This window comes from Furipterus horrens, unplaced genomic scaffold, assembly GCF_987537825.1.
Source record: "Furipterus horrens unplaced genomic scaffold, mFurHor1.1.pri manual_scaffold_6, whole genome shotgun sequence".
Taxonomy (NCBI): Eukaryota; Metazoa; Chordata; class Mammalia; order Chiroptera; family Furipteridae; genus Furipterus; species Furipterus horrens.
The window spans coordinates 172,550,508-172,567,302 of record NW_028327176.1 but is presented as its reverse complement, the minus strand read 5'-3'; the positions used below and the strand labels follow the sequence as shown (position 1 = coordinate 172,567,302).

Here is a 16,795-nt window from a genome sequence, read left to right as displayed (position 1 = left end):
CGAACAGAAAATAGTGGCTATGATTGTGATAATATGAATGTCTTCTATAAGATATGCATATTCCTCAAGAGATGCATGTGAAGACAGCTATTACAAATCAGATAGTATTTAATTTTCTAGGGGAGAAAGGAAATCCTATAGCTAAAAGAAATCCTATCACTAAAGGAGGAATCCTATAGCTACTGTAAATAATTTAAAAAGTTTTTCACTAAAATAACCCCAATAAATAATTTTCATACATTTTATTTTATATATTGGGTTTTTTAAAGTCAATATGGGATAAGACTTATCATATGGTCTGTGAGTACATTATTAGTCACACTTCATATAATGTAGATTCATAAAATTTTAGGGATTTCAAACAAGGTTAAGAGTATTCAGAGAAGCAATCTTTGCCAAGCAATATAGACCTAAAAATTAGAATGCATCATACAGTTTGAGAAGATCCAGATGAGACTTTCTTTTTGAAACTGATCTTTTCCTGGGTTCGGGTTCAGTGGAGCTGGGTCCTGCCAAATCACAGAGACGTTGTGGGCTCCCAAGTAGCTAAAATAAAAAGGGGGAAAGGGAAATAACAGAAAAGTGAATATCACAAAAAAAGCACATTTTAAATCTGTGAGATCAAATGAACATGTACTTTCTCTACTGAGTGATACAGTCTAAGGAGAAACACCACTAGTTGGAAGTCAAATCTTAACAAAACTGAGTAAGTGTTCTTCTTGACATGGAGTACATGTGGGGTTCTCAGCTCCCTAGTTCAAGACTGGCCTAGACAAGAAAATGCCCTGAGAAACGAGAAAGCGCTTGCCTCCATGTTTAGTGAGATTGGCCTGTAATATAACTGCCCTGTACTCTTGGTCTTATTTTGCTATCATGTTGGCTAGCTTTAAAAACTGGGTTGAGAAGTATTCCCTCTTGCTACTCTCTGAAAATTTCATGTATTAGAATTATCTGTTCCTTGAATGTTGATATAACTTGTTTCTAAAGCTGTATAGGGTCAGTAATTTTTTTGTAATGGAAAGATTTTAACTACTGATTCAATTACTTTAAAGATAATGGGACTGTTTAGGTCCTCAGTTTCTTTGTGAGTCAATTTTTTTAAAGGTGGTGTTTCTTAGAGATTTATCAGTTTTTTCTAAGTTATTGAATTTATTGGCCTAAGGTTGCCTTAATACCTTCTTTAATGTTTATAACATCTATAGTTAGGTACATTTTTTTCATTTTTATTTTTTATTTTTTTTGATTCTGGAATATTTGATTGCTTTTGCCAGGAGTTTATAAATTATCTTAGTCTTTTCAGAGTCCAGGCATTTATTACTCTATTAATTTACTACATTTTTTTTAATCACATAACTTTCTGTTTTTATCCTTATTTTTCCTCCTTTCTTCTTTCTTTTAATTTAATCTGTTCTTTATCCAACTACCTAAGTTGGAGAATTAGGACATTAATTTAACGCTATTTTTAAATCTAAGCAATTGAAGCTATAAATATCCTTCTGTGCACTGCTTTGGCTGAATCCTACAAGTTCTCATGTATACAATTTTCATATTTGTTCATTATTAATTTTTATTCCTATATGGTAGAACTCTATGGAAAATATCTATCTGAGAGTAAATTAATTCAAGAAAAGACTGGTTAGTTAAGTGTATTGGAACAGATAGCCTAACCCTATGTCCATTATTTTCAAAGTGAATATTTGCAGGAAAAGGAACATTAAGCAGAAAAAGTTATATCTTAAGGGGCACTTTTCCCCCCTCTTTCCATATTTCTTTTTTACCCCAGAAATTGGAAGCTTCTTCTCTCTTGGAGGCACAGAAAAAAAGCTTCCACTTCTTTTTCCACATCCTATTTCTTTGACATTGGAACCTCGCTGCTCCCCCAACATACACACACACTGCCAGACCTGTGTCCAAGTAAAATGACTAGTCCTACCTGTGGAGCTCTAGCTGCCCCATCTCTTGCTATAAAGTGTAAGTGCATTTCACGGGGAACTGAGCAGGAAATATCACTTTCTCTTGGAATCCATTATATTCTCTAATCTAGCTTTACCAGTAATAAATTAGATTATATATATTAATTCCCATATTAATCTTGTGTATATTACTCAGTTGTTTCCAAATCTGGAGGGAAAGGGGACTGAATAGTTAGGTTTCTGAAGAACCTGTAACAAATACTTAAAAAGAAAGAAGACATGTTTAATGTCAGCTTCTTAGGGTGGGAATGAGGGATATAGAATCAATGGTTGAATGTCATAGGTCTGATAAAGATTACAAAACTTCTAAATCTTAAACATGGGAGAGAGAAAAGGAAGCAAGGTGTACTTTTTGATTACTGTTCATTATTTGGAGAAGTGGAAACAGAAAAGAAAATATCCTTTGAAAAACAAATTGTCCTGCCTGTCTTTGATTAATAGGCACACAGTGCATGTGACAGAGGGACAAATTATGAAGAGAACAGGAAGTAACACACCACGGTCCAAAAGGCTAAACAAACATCCTGGGTGCCCAGTGGTTTTCTTTGTGTGCAGAAACCAGCCCATTTTGGTTTCTAGGTTACCAGCCTTTCTGAATTGCTGGTGCTGTCCCAGTAATTGAGCCACCACTTTTCAGAACAACCTGGCCCACGTCAGTCTGCTATGCTCATGGGGTAGCACTGCCTGGACACGCTACGCACGTGCTGGTGTCTAATTCCAGCCTTGCCCTGCAAAGTGACCTTGGGTAGCTAGAACATCTATGAAAAAGGGGAAAAACACAACTAATTTCCTTCGCTGTAGGAAAGAAGTTATTTAAAATGCATTTCAACACCTACATACCCTGTGGGCAAAATATTTACTTAGCCTTCAGGTATCAGGTGGCTCTACTGTGGGCAGCAGCAACTCCAGTGCCTGTCAATTCCAAGGCGGAGAGGAAGGTCAGAAAGGTCGCTGCTGCTTACAAAATACCCTCCATGCAGATAGTCTGTTCTCAGTTCTATCTGTCATAGTCAAAACACATTAAATGCTGATTCTCATTCAAGCACTGCAGTGTCAGGTAACAGGGGAAACATAAAAACAACATATACAAAAATATATTTAAGAGACAAGACATTTGTTCCATATTGAATTATGAAACAATCTGTGTTGCCAAATTTAATCAATTGTAAGTGGGGGGATGGGTTTTTAAGCAGAGCAAAATCAGAGGCAGCAGAACCATGGAGGAGGAGGAGGATTTCGACAGCAAAGAGGCAGCTTTATTTAGAATACCTACGTTCCTTTTTTAACTCTGCTACTCACAAGGACTTGGCACAAGTAATAACCTCTCATGGAGCTTTAGTTCTCCATTTGGAACCTGGGCAAGTTACCTTCTTATGGGAGACTGTAAAGCTCATGTGAGGTGCCAGCCATGTCTAGCCTATTATAATCAACTACTCAGCTCTGAGAAGTGGAAGTGGCCAAGGACCAGAGCGGTGTGTGTTGAGGGGAGTCTGAATAGAGGCTGGATGGTGCAAATTGAACAGAGGAAGGTTGGTCAGGTGGAATAAAAGAGGTCTTGGGAAAAGATGGGAAATGAGAAGAAGACAGAACAGTCTAGAAACTGAGCAGAGTAATTTAGACTTGAGAGACAGTAAGGAGCCATGAGAGAGTGGAAAATTTGTCAAAAGTAGTGATTTCTGAACCGAAGTCCAGAAAGACAAAAGGAAGACAATAAGCAGGAGATAGACAAGCTAGACTTGGTATACTGCTCTAGGCAGGCGGTAATGAAGACCAGCTATTTCCAGTTTCCATGTTTCATTTTTCTCTTTCTTAGGGTATCAATAAGAGCACCAAATATTTGCTTGGCACTTTATATTTACAACGTACTTATACAAATTTTATCATACTTTGGACTTGCATCCTTTGGAATACTACTACTATGCATAGATGAAGAAGCTATAAGTTCAGAGTTAAATAATTAAGCTACTATAATGTAGCTGGTGAGTTGCAGAGAGAGGATTTGAACCCTGGCTCTTAAACTTTGGCTTATGAAAGGTGTTACTGAGTCGGCCCTAGCAATGGCACGCCTAGAATCATTTGCATTATCAAAGTCCAGTCGAGTAGTAACTGTGGTGGAGGAAATGACCATAGGCTTAGGCTCAGATAGAGCAGGGTTTGCACCATTTGTCTATTTGTGACCCTGGACAAATCATTTGACCCTGTGAAGACTTAGTTTCTTTGCGGGAGGGAAAACTCCTTTTTCTAGACTTCATGTTTCTACAGGGAGGGACATCCAGTGGAATAAAATTCTGGGCCTCTCTTCTCTCACTTATTGCCAGTGGAGGGGTAGTCTTTGATCTGACTGGTGAATTCTGGAGAAGGAGCGGAGTGTGCACAGCTAGCCTCCTCCTTCCTTTTCTTGAAGATCTGCCTATTCAGAAAAGGTCCACTTCTACTCCTCAGGCTATAAGCTTAACAGGCAGGGCTGGGTCCTCAGGGGCGAGCCTACTGCTGTCTGGGTGGTGACAAAGTAGTCTAGCCTCATTCACCTCCCAAACTGTATTAAGCTCACCAACCTAGTATTGATCTGTTATTAAAGCTGACCCTTTGCTCTCCATTGTCTGAAGCGATGATATTCAATATTGCAAAGTTATCATGAATATTAAAGCCAATGTATGTGAAGCGCTGGACTATAGTAGGTAAGAAAAAAAGGGGTTATTATTGTGTACTCATAGATTTTCTTAACCAGCAATTAATTTTCGTTCACTTTTTCATTTCTAGAAATGTTGGGTCAAACTTTCCATTATTCATTACAGTCAAATCTCATTAAAACAACACCCAGAAGCATTTCAAATTAAGTGTTCTAGAAATGGTGAGTAGCAAATATTGCTTAAAACAAGTGAGTCATCAACAAGGGAATTTTGTTCTCTGTTGTTTTTTGGTGTTAGGTACCAAAAGCAAATGCAATTGACTTTCACAAACAAGTTTGCAAATACAAAAATGTTGATCACTTTTCTTTTTTGTTAGTTGCAAGAAAGAAAAGAAATCCTTGGTTAAAGTATCTTCAAAATAACTCCAATTCCTCTTCAAAGCCAGGAGGAAGCACACGGGAATGGCCAGTATGAGCCGGGCAACTTTTACATTCTAGCTGGGGTCATGATGTTTGGGAGATATGAGGCCAAAGAAGGGATGGGGCAAAGGGCTTCCTTTTACTAATCAGAGATTACTAATGCTCTTTTGTGGATAATGTACAACCTGAGTATAAAATTTTGAAATCCAATTTTGGCAAAGGTGGGTAAATATATATATCTACACAAACAGCACTTAATGGAGCAGAGTGAAATCTACCCTAGGGCGCAGTCAGAATCATGCAGCTTAAATTATCAAATGGCTATGCATCAGTGAGCACTTACCGCCTCTCCTGATGCTGGCTCCCAGCACGAGCACACATGCGTGCGCACGCGCGCGCACACACACACACACACACACACACACACACACACACACCCTCAACCCTAGAGAGACTATCTGTTACTGGATACAGTGTGGTAGTAATGACGTTCTAGCAGGTGAATGACAAACATTTTCTGAGTGCTTCCTGTTTGCGGAACACTGTGATCAGATGCCCGGGCAGGCGCCTTAGCGCTCTTCAGTGTATCCCTACCTCCTTCATTACTTTGATGGCTTCCACCCGGTGCTGGGGTGGTGGGTAGAGCAGCACACGGTGATAGAGTGACTGGAGCACGGGCTTCATGGAGTCCACCGACCCCACCAGCCGGACCAGCTCGGCTGCAATGTAATAGATGGTGCGGGCCACGGGCCCACTCAGCGCAGGCGCGGTGGAGGAACAGCCTGAGCCCCGGCCATGGTCGGCAACTCCTGTAGATGCGGAGTCCGACTCCACGCTGGCACTCGCGCTGCTATGAGCAGAGGTGATGGTTTTGTCATGAATGGGATTCCCCAGGATCACAATGAGAGCAGGGCAAAGGTTTTTCCTAGGAAGAGATAGAAAAATATGTTTCACTACTAGCCAAAGGATCAAATGTGAATACTATCCTAAGTGCAAATACCAGATGTCACACCAATGACTGTAAGAGTTGGGTTCTTTACTGATCCTTTTTTTTTTTGGCTACGTCCTGCCCCAGTTTTCCATCTCTCTCCCTCACTTCTGGATATATGAATAAAATACGTCTTCTCATAAGTCAAGCTAGGGTTAACTAAATAAAATATCAAGAGAAGCATCAAGAAATCATCTTGCATAAAGAAGTAGCCTCAAAATGCGAAATGGCTCAGTTATAAAGTTTCATTTTGCTATAAGAAACAAAATTATTTTGAGAAGTTAATTTAAAATTCTGACACATATCATTCATATTTCTCCCTGTGGATAATAAGCCCAGGAGCCCAGAGCAACAAGCTGGCTGCCTGCAGGCCCTGTCACTTGTGTGAGTCCCTGACTATGACTAAGAGACCAGTATTCAGGTTGAAATGGAGAATGTGCCAAGGACTAACTTTCAATAACTTTTGCCCCTCCCCCTGCATAACTTTCTGGAGGCTTTATATGCTTTTAGAACAAATAAATGACCTAAAAAATAATTTTCTAATTTCTGAGTCTTAGGATCCTATGATGTAAACAAAACTCAAGAGGGCCTTGGAGGCCTATTCAGTTACAGTAATCATCAGTTTCTCTCTGGTGCATGTAAGCAAAGCAACTTTCCTACTTGCCCTTGAAAACATTTATCCATAGAGGAAATGACCAGTGGGACATGGACGCTGTGGGAAGGGACCTGCAGACACAGCTGGAAGGAGTGAGCCCCCCAGGTTGGCATGGGGAGCATCAGGGTGGGTGCTCACCAGATCAGGTCAGTGAAGCCTCTGTGCAGGTTCATGGAGGAGGAGGAGCTGCTGAGAATGGACAGAATGCACTCCAGGTACAAGAGCTGCAGCTGCTGGTTGTTGCTGCAGAAGAACAAAACCGACACACAAAGGCAAGAGAACGGAGTGATGTTTGGGAAACACTTAGCAAATGTTAGGCATTACAGAAATGTTAATTCTTGCGGTGTGGGGGGGGGCGTTAGTATTATGGGTTGAATTATGCCCCCCACCCCCCACCAAACTTATATGTTGAAGTTCTAACCCCTGGTATCTCAAATCTAACCTTATTTGGAGATAGGGTTTTACATAGGCCATTGGGTTAAATAAAGCGAGATCATGAAAGTGGATTCAAATCCAATATGACTGGTGTCCTTATAAAATGAAGAAATTTGGAGACAGAGGAATAAATATAATGTGAGGAGACACAGGAAGAAGGCGGCCAAGGAGAGAGGCTTGGGGCAGATCCTTCCCTCCGCCCTCAGAAGGAACCTACCCTGCTGACATCTTGACCTCAGACTTTCAGCCTCCAGAACTGGGAGATAATAAATGTTTTCTTATGCCATCCAGCTTATGGCGCTTTGTTATGGCAGCCCTAGCAAACCTAATACAGTCAGGGTGATTTTTTAATTATTATTATTATTAATGAGCTTTACTTTTTAGAACAGTTTTAGATTAACAGAAACACTGAGCATGAAACAAAGTTACCATATTTTATTCACCCCTGCCTGTGGCTTATCCTGTTATTAACATTTTACATTCGTATGGCACATCTGCTGCCATTAATGAACAAATATTGATATGTTATGAACTAAGTTCCATAATTTATTCCAGAAATGTTAATTCTTAGTATGTTCAGCTATGTAAATGTTTCAATAGTCAATGCTTTACTAACTTGCATTTAACTTTTCTTCTTTATCTTTGAAGACAACATGGTTTTTCAATGGACAAATTATTTTTCTCAGAATTACTATTATGGGCCTACTTAATATGAAAAAAAAGCAGACAACTTTATGAGATGCACATTCTTATACCCAGATTAAGTTTGCTGCCTAACCCACCAGAATTAAGGAAGGATTTAATATTCAAGGACACATTTACTATAAATATATAATAACGTATAAATATAAAAGTAAATACTTTTAAGAGAATTCACTCAGAAATGAATGGAATGGGAATGTTCAGAAAAAGGAGAAACTTATTTTAAAAAATAGTTTTAGTTGTCTCTCCTTTCTCCTGATTTAAAGTAAATAAATACCAAAGGAAGCTTAATGCCCTTAACAGTTTAAATAAGTCCCAGGAGAAGGGGGTGGGGCGAAAGGAAAAGGCAAGGCCAATGACAGGAAACCTAGAAACTTAAGGAGACAGGAAGGGAGAAAAGTTAATACCAGACGGACCCAAAGCCCAGCAGATTCCATCCATTTAGCTGCCAAACTGGAAAAGGCTGTGCAGCTGTCTGTCAGACAAAGGACCGTCAGATAGGGGTTGGGAACCCCTCATTTAAATACTATCTTAAATACCTCAGTGATACAGCTTCGTAAAAGTGATATTAGGGTTAGCTTCATAAAACTGACATTAAGCTTTAAAACCAGTTGACAAGGTATACCCGAGGGCAAAATCCTGTCATGGCCTGTGAACTAAAAAAGATTTTTACATTTTTAAAGAGTTGTAAAACCAAACCAAACTAAAAATGAACAGGAAATAAAGACACTGTGTGGCCCTTTACAGAAAACATTTGCTGACTGACAGATCTCCCTTGTCCAGAGAGAACTGTATGATGAATAAAGTAATGCCATTATTTTGAAAAATAGAATTCCACTTCGATTTAAATGTGCTCTACAACACCCTCTGAGGGTAGAAGAAGAGAGGGATCAAGGCTGAGTTCCCATAAAAATTATTATTCTTTTGCAAGAGGAAGGTGGTGGCTGGGGAAGAAGAAGAAAGATAAGACATGATTAGCCACTCTTGGGTCAGGTATGGACTGCGCATGTCTATACACCTACACCACAAGCTTCCCTACACTTTCGAACAAAATAGTTCCTGATGGAAAATTGCACATTCTTCATTCTTGTGGGACCAGAGAGAAAAGTTCATAAAGCACTGTGCAGGAAGTGCCAGAAATGAATAATTTAACACAAGGTTCTATGAAAGCTATGAGTGGCATTTGACCCTCCTTAGATCCAAAAAGAATTTCCAAAGGAAATGTATTTCAGTAGAGACCTGAAGTTCATGGGGAGAGGGTGTATGCTAGGCATGGGATTGGGTCAGGGTGGTTATGGCTGGAGCGCAGCGTGTGAGAATGTCACCAGCAGGACATGGGGCTGGAGAGGTGGACAGGGGATAGATCAGGAAGGCTTTTGTAGGCTGTGCTAAGATGTCTGGACTTTCTTTATTCTGCAAGCAGAAGAGCAACAGGACCAGAGTCCTATCTCAGAATAGTCATTCTGGATGCTGTACACATGAGCAGATTGAAAATGGCAACATAGAGGGGCCACAACATCAATTATAAGCCACATTTTGAAAACCAGTTCTGAAAGGATTGCCCCTGCTATAGTCCCAGGCTGATCTTTCTGACCAATTGCCTGACTCAGATGATTAAATGCCCCAATTCAAAAGGGTCTCTTTCTGCCTTAACTCTCAAACTACCAAAACAAAAGTAAAATAATTATAGACAATAAAGATTCTTAATTTCTGGAATCACTAGAAATAAACCTATAGAAAAACTATGAGCAGTCAAGGTTCTGCAGCAACCCCAAGGCATCAGACTGGATGGCAGGGAGTACGCATCGCCAAGGTAATTGGCCCAGGAGTCACCTTGGAGACCGAATGTGGCAGCTTCTCTGCGGGTTGCAGCAGTCTGGAAAAATGGGTGCTTATGACCTTATATGAGTCATGTCATTAGAGGAGCTGTTTGAAATGTAAGCACCATCCACAAATGCCCATCACTAAACACACATAGGCATGTGCACAGTGTGTGCATGTGTGTTTCATATTTGTCTGACTGTAGACAGACAAATACGTGGGTGCACAAGGCAGAAAGGCGACTAGAAACCAGCCAACTCTTTCAAGACACACTAGGGAGAAATCTGTCTACTTAGGAGGGCTGTGTGTCATGTTGCCTGGTCTTTTGTTTAAGCATTTCATGGCTGGCAGGCTGAGTATCTGCTGGTCTCATTTTCTGCTCATCTCTGATTCCTCCTAGGCACACGATCCATGGAGAACAGCTCTCATGAGTGGACCAAGGGGTGAGAGGGCAGAGCAGCTGCCTGCCCCCAGCAAGGCTTCTGCCAGGCAATTGGGCAAGCTGGATCTCTGGAGTTCTTAGAATTTTGTTTTATCTTGAACTATTTTGACTTTGCTTCCCTTGAAAACAGTTCAAATTTGGATAGAAAAAGGGGAGAAGGGATGAAGAAACTGTGTAAACAGAAGAATGGAGTGAGAACACACAAGATGAACACTTAGCCTTGTCTCGCTGATTCCAAGACTGGTTAGGTACAGATCCCTCTCTGACATTGTGTGCTGGGAGGAGAGGGTGGGGAAGAGGTACAAACAGGGAGAGAATAAATACATATCTTCCACAGCCCAATTATCCTTCCAAAAATTTTTGGATTTAAACCTCATGTAACTTAACTTGCCTCATATAGAATTCTATTAATACCATACCTGCAAGGGATGTGAGTTATTCTGAGTACCTGAATGCATTTTCTGGATCCTCCTGAGAGACTGACATACTGTGAATACATACCCTACAGAGCTAAAGCCCTATGAGGTACTTGAGCTTCAATTTTGGAAATGGTTGTTGAGGGGAAGTACTGACTACAGTGTGATTTCAGAGGAAGAAGATACTTAGACGATAAGGGAGGTGTCAGGTTTAGCTAATAGAGATACAAGGAGTTGAGGAAGTAAAAGTCAGAAGAAATTGTAAAGGGTGTGAAAATTTAACAAGTAGAACTAACAAGACTACCAGAGTGACAGCAGTCAAGAACACAGTACTACCTGACCAGGCGGACTTACAGGTCTCTGTTTAAGCTACACTAAGCATGCTGCACCCCAGCTTCTTTAGCAATAGAACCCCCATCTTAAGGTAATGGAACTGTGATGGGAAAGAACAAGGCGGACAGTGTCCAGAGGCAGAATTACTGGAGAAATGCTTGAAAAATCAAGCAAGATGATGATGCACTGTGCAGTTAAAAAAATAGTTCCACTTATGCAGTACTTTTTAGAAGATATCAACACTAAATGTTTATAATAATTACAACAGGCATAAACTTCCTATAAAAGCTATAAAGCTGTACATAACAATATGCTTAAAGTCTCTTTGATCCAATGTCTAATCAGAAACCCTAGAAAAACATATACATGTCACATAAGTTATTTTCCCCATTTAAAGCAAATTCTCAAGTCATATGGTTCAGAACTGTTTTTCTTCCTTTATTTATAGAAACTAAAGGTCATAGAAATCTATGACCTTTAGTTTCTAATCTGTGTATGTCCCTATTTGCAATGAGTGTTTGCGCAATGTATTTTCCAAATGATCTATAGTCAAATTTCTTTTTTTTAAAAGATTTTATTTACTTATATTTTATAGAGGGTAGAAGGGAATGAGAAAGAGAGGGAGAAAAACATTGATTGGTTGCCTCTCACACACCCCTAACTGGGGGCCTGGCCACAACTCAGACTATGTGTCCTGATCAGGAATTGTACCAGTGACCTTTCGGTTTGCAGGTCAATGCTCAATCCGTTGAGCCACACCAGCCAGGGCTATAGTTAAATTTCTGATGTAAGAAGCTCAATGTTCATAACTGCATCATAAACTAGAGTTAGCACTGGCAATGCTGAAAGTAAACAAACCATTTTAGGGCTAACATTTACCAAGTCGTTATTACATGCTAGGCACTGTGCAGTTAAAAAAATAGTTCCACTTATGCAGTACTTTTTAGAAGATATCAACACTAAATGTTTATAATAATTACAACAGGCATAAACTTCAACTGTCCCAAGTAAACCAGGTCACCTGGTCACTGTACAGATGGGGGTCTCTGGGGCTGATATAAGGGTCATCCAGGTTTTTTAAGAATCATAAATTTAAAGCCCTTACTGGATCTAGCTGAAGACTTTTCCCTAAGCAATCAACAAAGATACATTTAAAATTTATCATTTGTAGATCCATAGATTCATTCTGACTTAGCCTGATGGCTGGTTTTAAATACCATGAGCCCTCCAACTTTTCTAGCACTTAAAAACTGCAGTTTTTCCTTAGTAAACTACTCAGGGGGAAAAAAACGTTTAGCTTACTGGTTTTCCCTCGCCTACAAAGTAGTGAATGTTGGACTTTATATTTTTCAAAGTTTTGGTGGTCTTTGTTTTATCCCCTCATAATTCTAAGACCTGAGGCGGTGGGGCAGGGCAGTGCAGGGAAGCAGCATCCTTGACCACTGCCATCTGCCTAGGGCTTCCGCCAGCTGTGCTGTTCCCCTGGTGAACATAAACCATTCACAGAATGTTAACATCAGATGAGGATTCTCCACGATTGGGGTGAAATAACATGAAAGCCGATCAACAATCATGTTGAACAGAGATTTTAATATATTCTGTAGGACTGCGAAAATGACCAAATATCATCTTCCCCCGTGAGTGACTCCTGCTTATTCTCCAGTGACAGCTCTATTTCCCCTCTTCCTCCATCTGCTAGGAAAAGACTAAGATGCCCAGTGCTAGGATTGTCTCCACTTTCTGACAGCAGCCAATCCTTGGCCATACCCTCACTTCTTTCACCCACCTTGAATCACCTAACTCAAGTTCAAGTCCTATAACAAGCCCTCCTAGCTCTCTTTTATAGGATGCCCCGTGGCTCTCTGTAGTTCACAGGCTCCATCACTACAAGTTAATAAACCTATATCTGTTAGCCTCAGGTGTTTCTGGTGCTCTCTGGCTGTTGGGATCATCAGTCCTTCAAGTGAATTCCTTCATCTAATATATTTTATATTACTAAATTATATTACATAAAACATTATGTAATAATTATAATAATATTATTTTATAGTAAACATAAGCTTAGGGTAGTTGAGATCTTTGCCCAAGGTCAAGAGCAAGTAAAGGGCAGAACAGGGGATTTATCCAACTAATCCAACAAAGATGATGCAGTTGTGCCGAGACTAACACCACACATGACACTATCTTAGGAGGGAACAAGCCAATGAGGATCTAGTCCAGCTCTGATGTAACAGCTGGCTCTGCTATGATGGAGAGGAACTGCCAGGGGCAGGAAGGAGATAGCATTAGAAGAGATCCAAACCCTGTTCACCGATGGGTAAAGTGAATGTACACCTATCCCAGCCAGGACATTGTTGAGAGTGAAGGATGGTGATTATAAGTCGCACACAATAGGCATAACTTGGGACTGTCCTGAGAAAATCAGGTCACATTAGGACCCCATAGATGCGTTAGCGCCTTCACGTTACAATAATAATCTGAGTCCCACCCTACTGCTCCAGCTCTCCATGGTCAGAAAAGATGGGAACCTGAGCAGGGTACAGGAGGATCCATTTACATCTACCTGTAGTTAGATGCATCCCTCTTGAGGCAAAATCATGCCCAGACTCGTGGCCTGCCTAGGGTCCAGGGGTGATAGCTACTTGTGTGAAAGAAGGTAAGTGCTATTTCTTTTTTTGCTTATACTACCTACATATTACATAAGCCTGATGTTAAGAGAGCTTAATTTGGTTAAAATATACAGGTGATCTAGAGAAATGATAGATCAACTGATGTAGAAACCATTTGGCAACAACTTTTAAGAATAATCCTAAAGTAAGCTTAAAAACAATCCTGAGTTTATGAAAAAACAAAATGAAGATAAAACAATAAGAAAAGCAACTTTCTGCAATGTTTCCAGCAAAGTGAGAGACCTTACTTGTGTTTGCAGCGAGAGCACTTTTCCCATTATTGCATATGAAATTCTGCAAGTAGAAGTTTCCTGAATTATCAAATGTTCTAGTTGCCAGGAAAGGGTAATTTAATGCCTTTCATAACTCAAGGGGAACTTCACAAGCTTACTGGGTTGTAGAATTTTGCAGTTAATTACTCATGTAGTTGGAAGAGACTTTTCATCTCATCTTGGGAAGTCTGGCCTTTTTATACTTGGCTTTACCAAAGATGCATAAGTTATCTTATTAACTTACTGCATGGAGAGTTGGATCACCAACATCTGATGTTATTAACTAACATCACTGATTAAAATGGCATAAAAAAATAACAAGTATATAAAAGTCAGAGTAACATGTCCTCTTTGAAGATATGCATGTGAGCTCAGTGGCTCAAGAAATGTTTGAAAAAAACAACAACATTGAAAAAGACCACACAGTCCAAGTCTGCCATTTAACAGAGGAGAAAGGTACATCAGTGGGATGAGAAGACTCAGAGTCACAGCTGGGACATGTCCAGGTTACAACTAGCCTTCACATCAACTACCCTTTAGCCAACATTCTTTCCATTCAGATCCAAGCTTGAAGGAATTAACTCTTCTTTGCAAGGTATTGTTTTACCACTTTCTCATCAGAAAATTACATCCATCAGGAATAGTATTGGGTAACATAGGCTTGCCCAAGGTCACTGAATATTTCTCTCAGAAGTGAATACCAATGGAAGGAACCATTGTCCCTCGACTCTGCCATTTTACATGATGTTACAGACAGTGGTTACTTTGGCGACTGATTGTCAGTGAATAAGAGCACCAATGCGGAAGGCACTTACTTGATGGCGGCTTGTAGCTTCTCACACAGAACAGTGAGCACAGAGACGAGGTCATCACAGAGGGCCTCGACTGTCGGCCCTTCGAACAGAGGAGGTTAGAGGCATTAGACATTGGCAGGGGCACTGGAAGCTCCCCCAACAGTCCTTCCCAGCCTCCAAGGTTGATTCTCTCAGGACTGAAAAGATGATTTTCAGAGGCTGAGCCTTCCTTAGGCCACCAAAATGTAATATATTTTAAATATAATAATTTCCTTTTTAAAGTAAAAGACTCATAAGATAGTTAGCCCAGATAGATTGTTTCTTATAAAATTCATTCACACTTAATGAAAGGTTCTTTGGTTAAAAAACAACACAACTGACAATGATTTTTCTCAATGTTTAGGCCAGTGGACTATATATGTATCCCTTATTCTGTCTGAACTCTTGATTTTCTGGGTTTTCTGAGTAGAATTGTATCACAAAGAAATAAAATAGGGCAGCATGGGGAAAAGGTGGGCTTTTCAAACTAGGAAGCTAGACAAAGAGGGCAAAACAATTTGGTCTCCATCTTCACCCACTTTCGCTATTTGTCCAGCATCCTCAGAGCATATGGTCTTAATGGAGCCACAGCCAATGTGAGAAATAAAACCCCATGTTAATGTACAGAAACTAGCAACAACACTTCCATGGAAGCACTGGAGTGTACTGGGAAGAGGCTGAAATCTGGAACCTGCGTAAGTACGTACTGGTCTACAACATGTGGATTACACAACCTTGGGTAAGCTTCAGTTTTCCTTTTGGCAAAATGAGGTCAATAACACTAATGACACAGACTAATGGGCCAAGTGAAGTAACAAGTGGAAGCATTTGTTTTATTTATGAATAAAAACCTATAAAGATCTATACAAATGTCGCTCTTTGATTAATGTGTAAACGAATGACCATGAAGTCAAGAAAGAGGGAGGAAAAAAAGGGCAAGAGTATGAGATAGAAAATAAAGGTAAAGTTGGAAGAGGGCAGGGGAAAGAGAAATGGCTGATCCTCAGAATTTATGATCTTAAATTCAGGGGAAAAAAATGAGATGTGGTAAGGTACAATGATAAAACATGGTTTAAAATAAATAAAACCCATAAATAGTCCTTAAATTTGATTTTAGATGAATTTCAAGTGAGTCCATCAATTTTCTACTAACACATTTTTTTAAAGATGTATCTTTGACCAAGAGGACTTTGACCTCCTTTTTGGTTTATAAAACCATTCTATATTAAAGTGAAGATTTTATGAGAACTGCAATTGACAAAAGAGAAGAAAAGAGGGGCAGAAAATGTGGGACCATATTATCGGGAGCATTAAGAGGTAAAGAAAGGTTCTGTAGCACTTCTGGTCCACAGCCCAAGAATATAGCAAGGTGTGACTAAAACAACACACTCAAACAAGTCTTTAGAAAGTGACTTAAGAAACTTTTCTTTCTCATATCTTTCATTTACTCTTTTTTCTCCTAATGATGGCTGTTTAGTTCTCTCACCTTCTGATTCCTTCTCTTTTCATCTTTTCTCTCCTCCATCCCTTCTTCCTATTGTTAACTGGCAAAAATACTTAAAAAACCCCAGTCTTTCCAATATTTTTAAAATTACTGAATAAAGTCTGAAATAAAACATACATTTCCATTTTTAATCAGATGATTTGAATTTTCATATCTCTTTTGGTAAACAGCACTACCAAACATTTTTAAAAAAATCAAACTGCTTGTCAATTATATATGGACTTCTATTTTTTCTTTTCCTGTGGGTCAGAATGAAAGTTCCTTACCTTGATTTCTGTCCTTCTGCAAGATTCTTTGTGAGATAACTTGTTTTCCATATTAAAAAACTGGTACTTCACAAACATATTTTGGGTGCAATAGCACTTAGTACCAATCAGGTTTCTACAACCCTCTATCCAGTCTCATTTTAACAATTAATAAGCCTGATTGCACAAAGAATGAAGTTAACTATAAAGCCAGCCTCGACGAGGAAAGCCTACGAAGAGTTCATTTCCCTCACACAGTTGGAACAGGAAGGGGTGGGGCTGGCACGAGAGTGTGGGAACAGAATGAAGGCAACACAGCCGGTCCAACCATACCACGCGAGGCAGAGCTAAGCAGAGCTCCCAGGACAGTGGTGGGCTACCTTACCCCGAGAGCTCTACCCACCTCCACACTCCCAACACCAGACACACAGGAGGCATTCGAATACCTGCTTTTTAAA

The 16,795-nt window shown here is 39.8% G+C and overlaps 1 protein-coding gene across 1 annotated transcript in view; it reads right to left on the bottom strand.

Annotated features, from left to right (window-relative positions):
* ARFGEF3 (ARFGEF family member 3) overlaps window positions 1-16,795 on the bottom strand; it is a 157,450-nt gene that overhangs the window by 65,222 nt on the left and 75,433 nt on the right. Inside the window, exons 8-11 of the mRNA XM_090279907.1 lie at window positions 14,571-14,649; window positions 6,804-6,908; window positions 5,617-5,947; window positions 434-546 (exon numbers count right to left, since the gene is read on the bottom strand). Of these exons, the coding sequence (XP_090136033.1) occupies window positions 434-546; window positions 5,617-5,947; window positions 6,804-6,908; window positions 14,571-14,649 (628 nt within the window). The remainder of the gene's footprint in view (window positions 1-433; window positions 547-5,616; window positions 5,948-6,803; window positions 6,909-14,570; window positions 14,650-16,795) is intronic.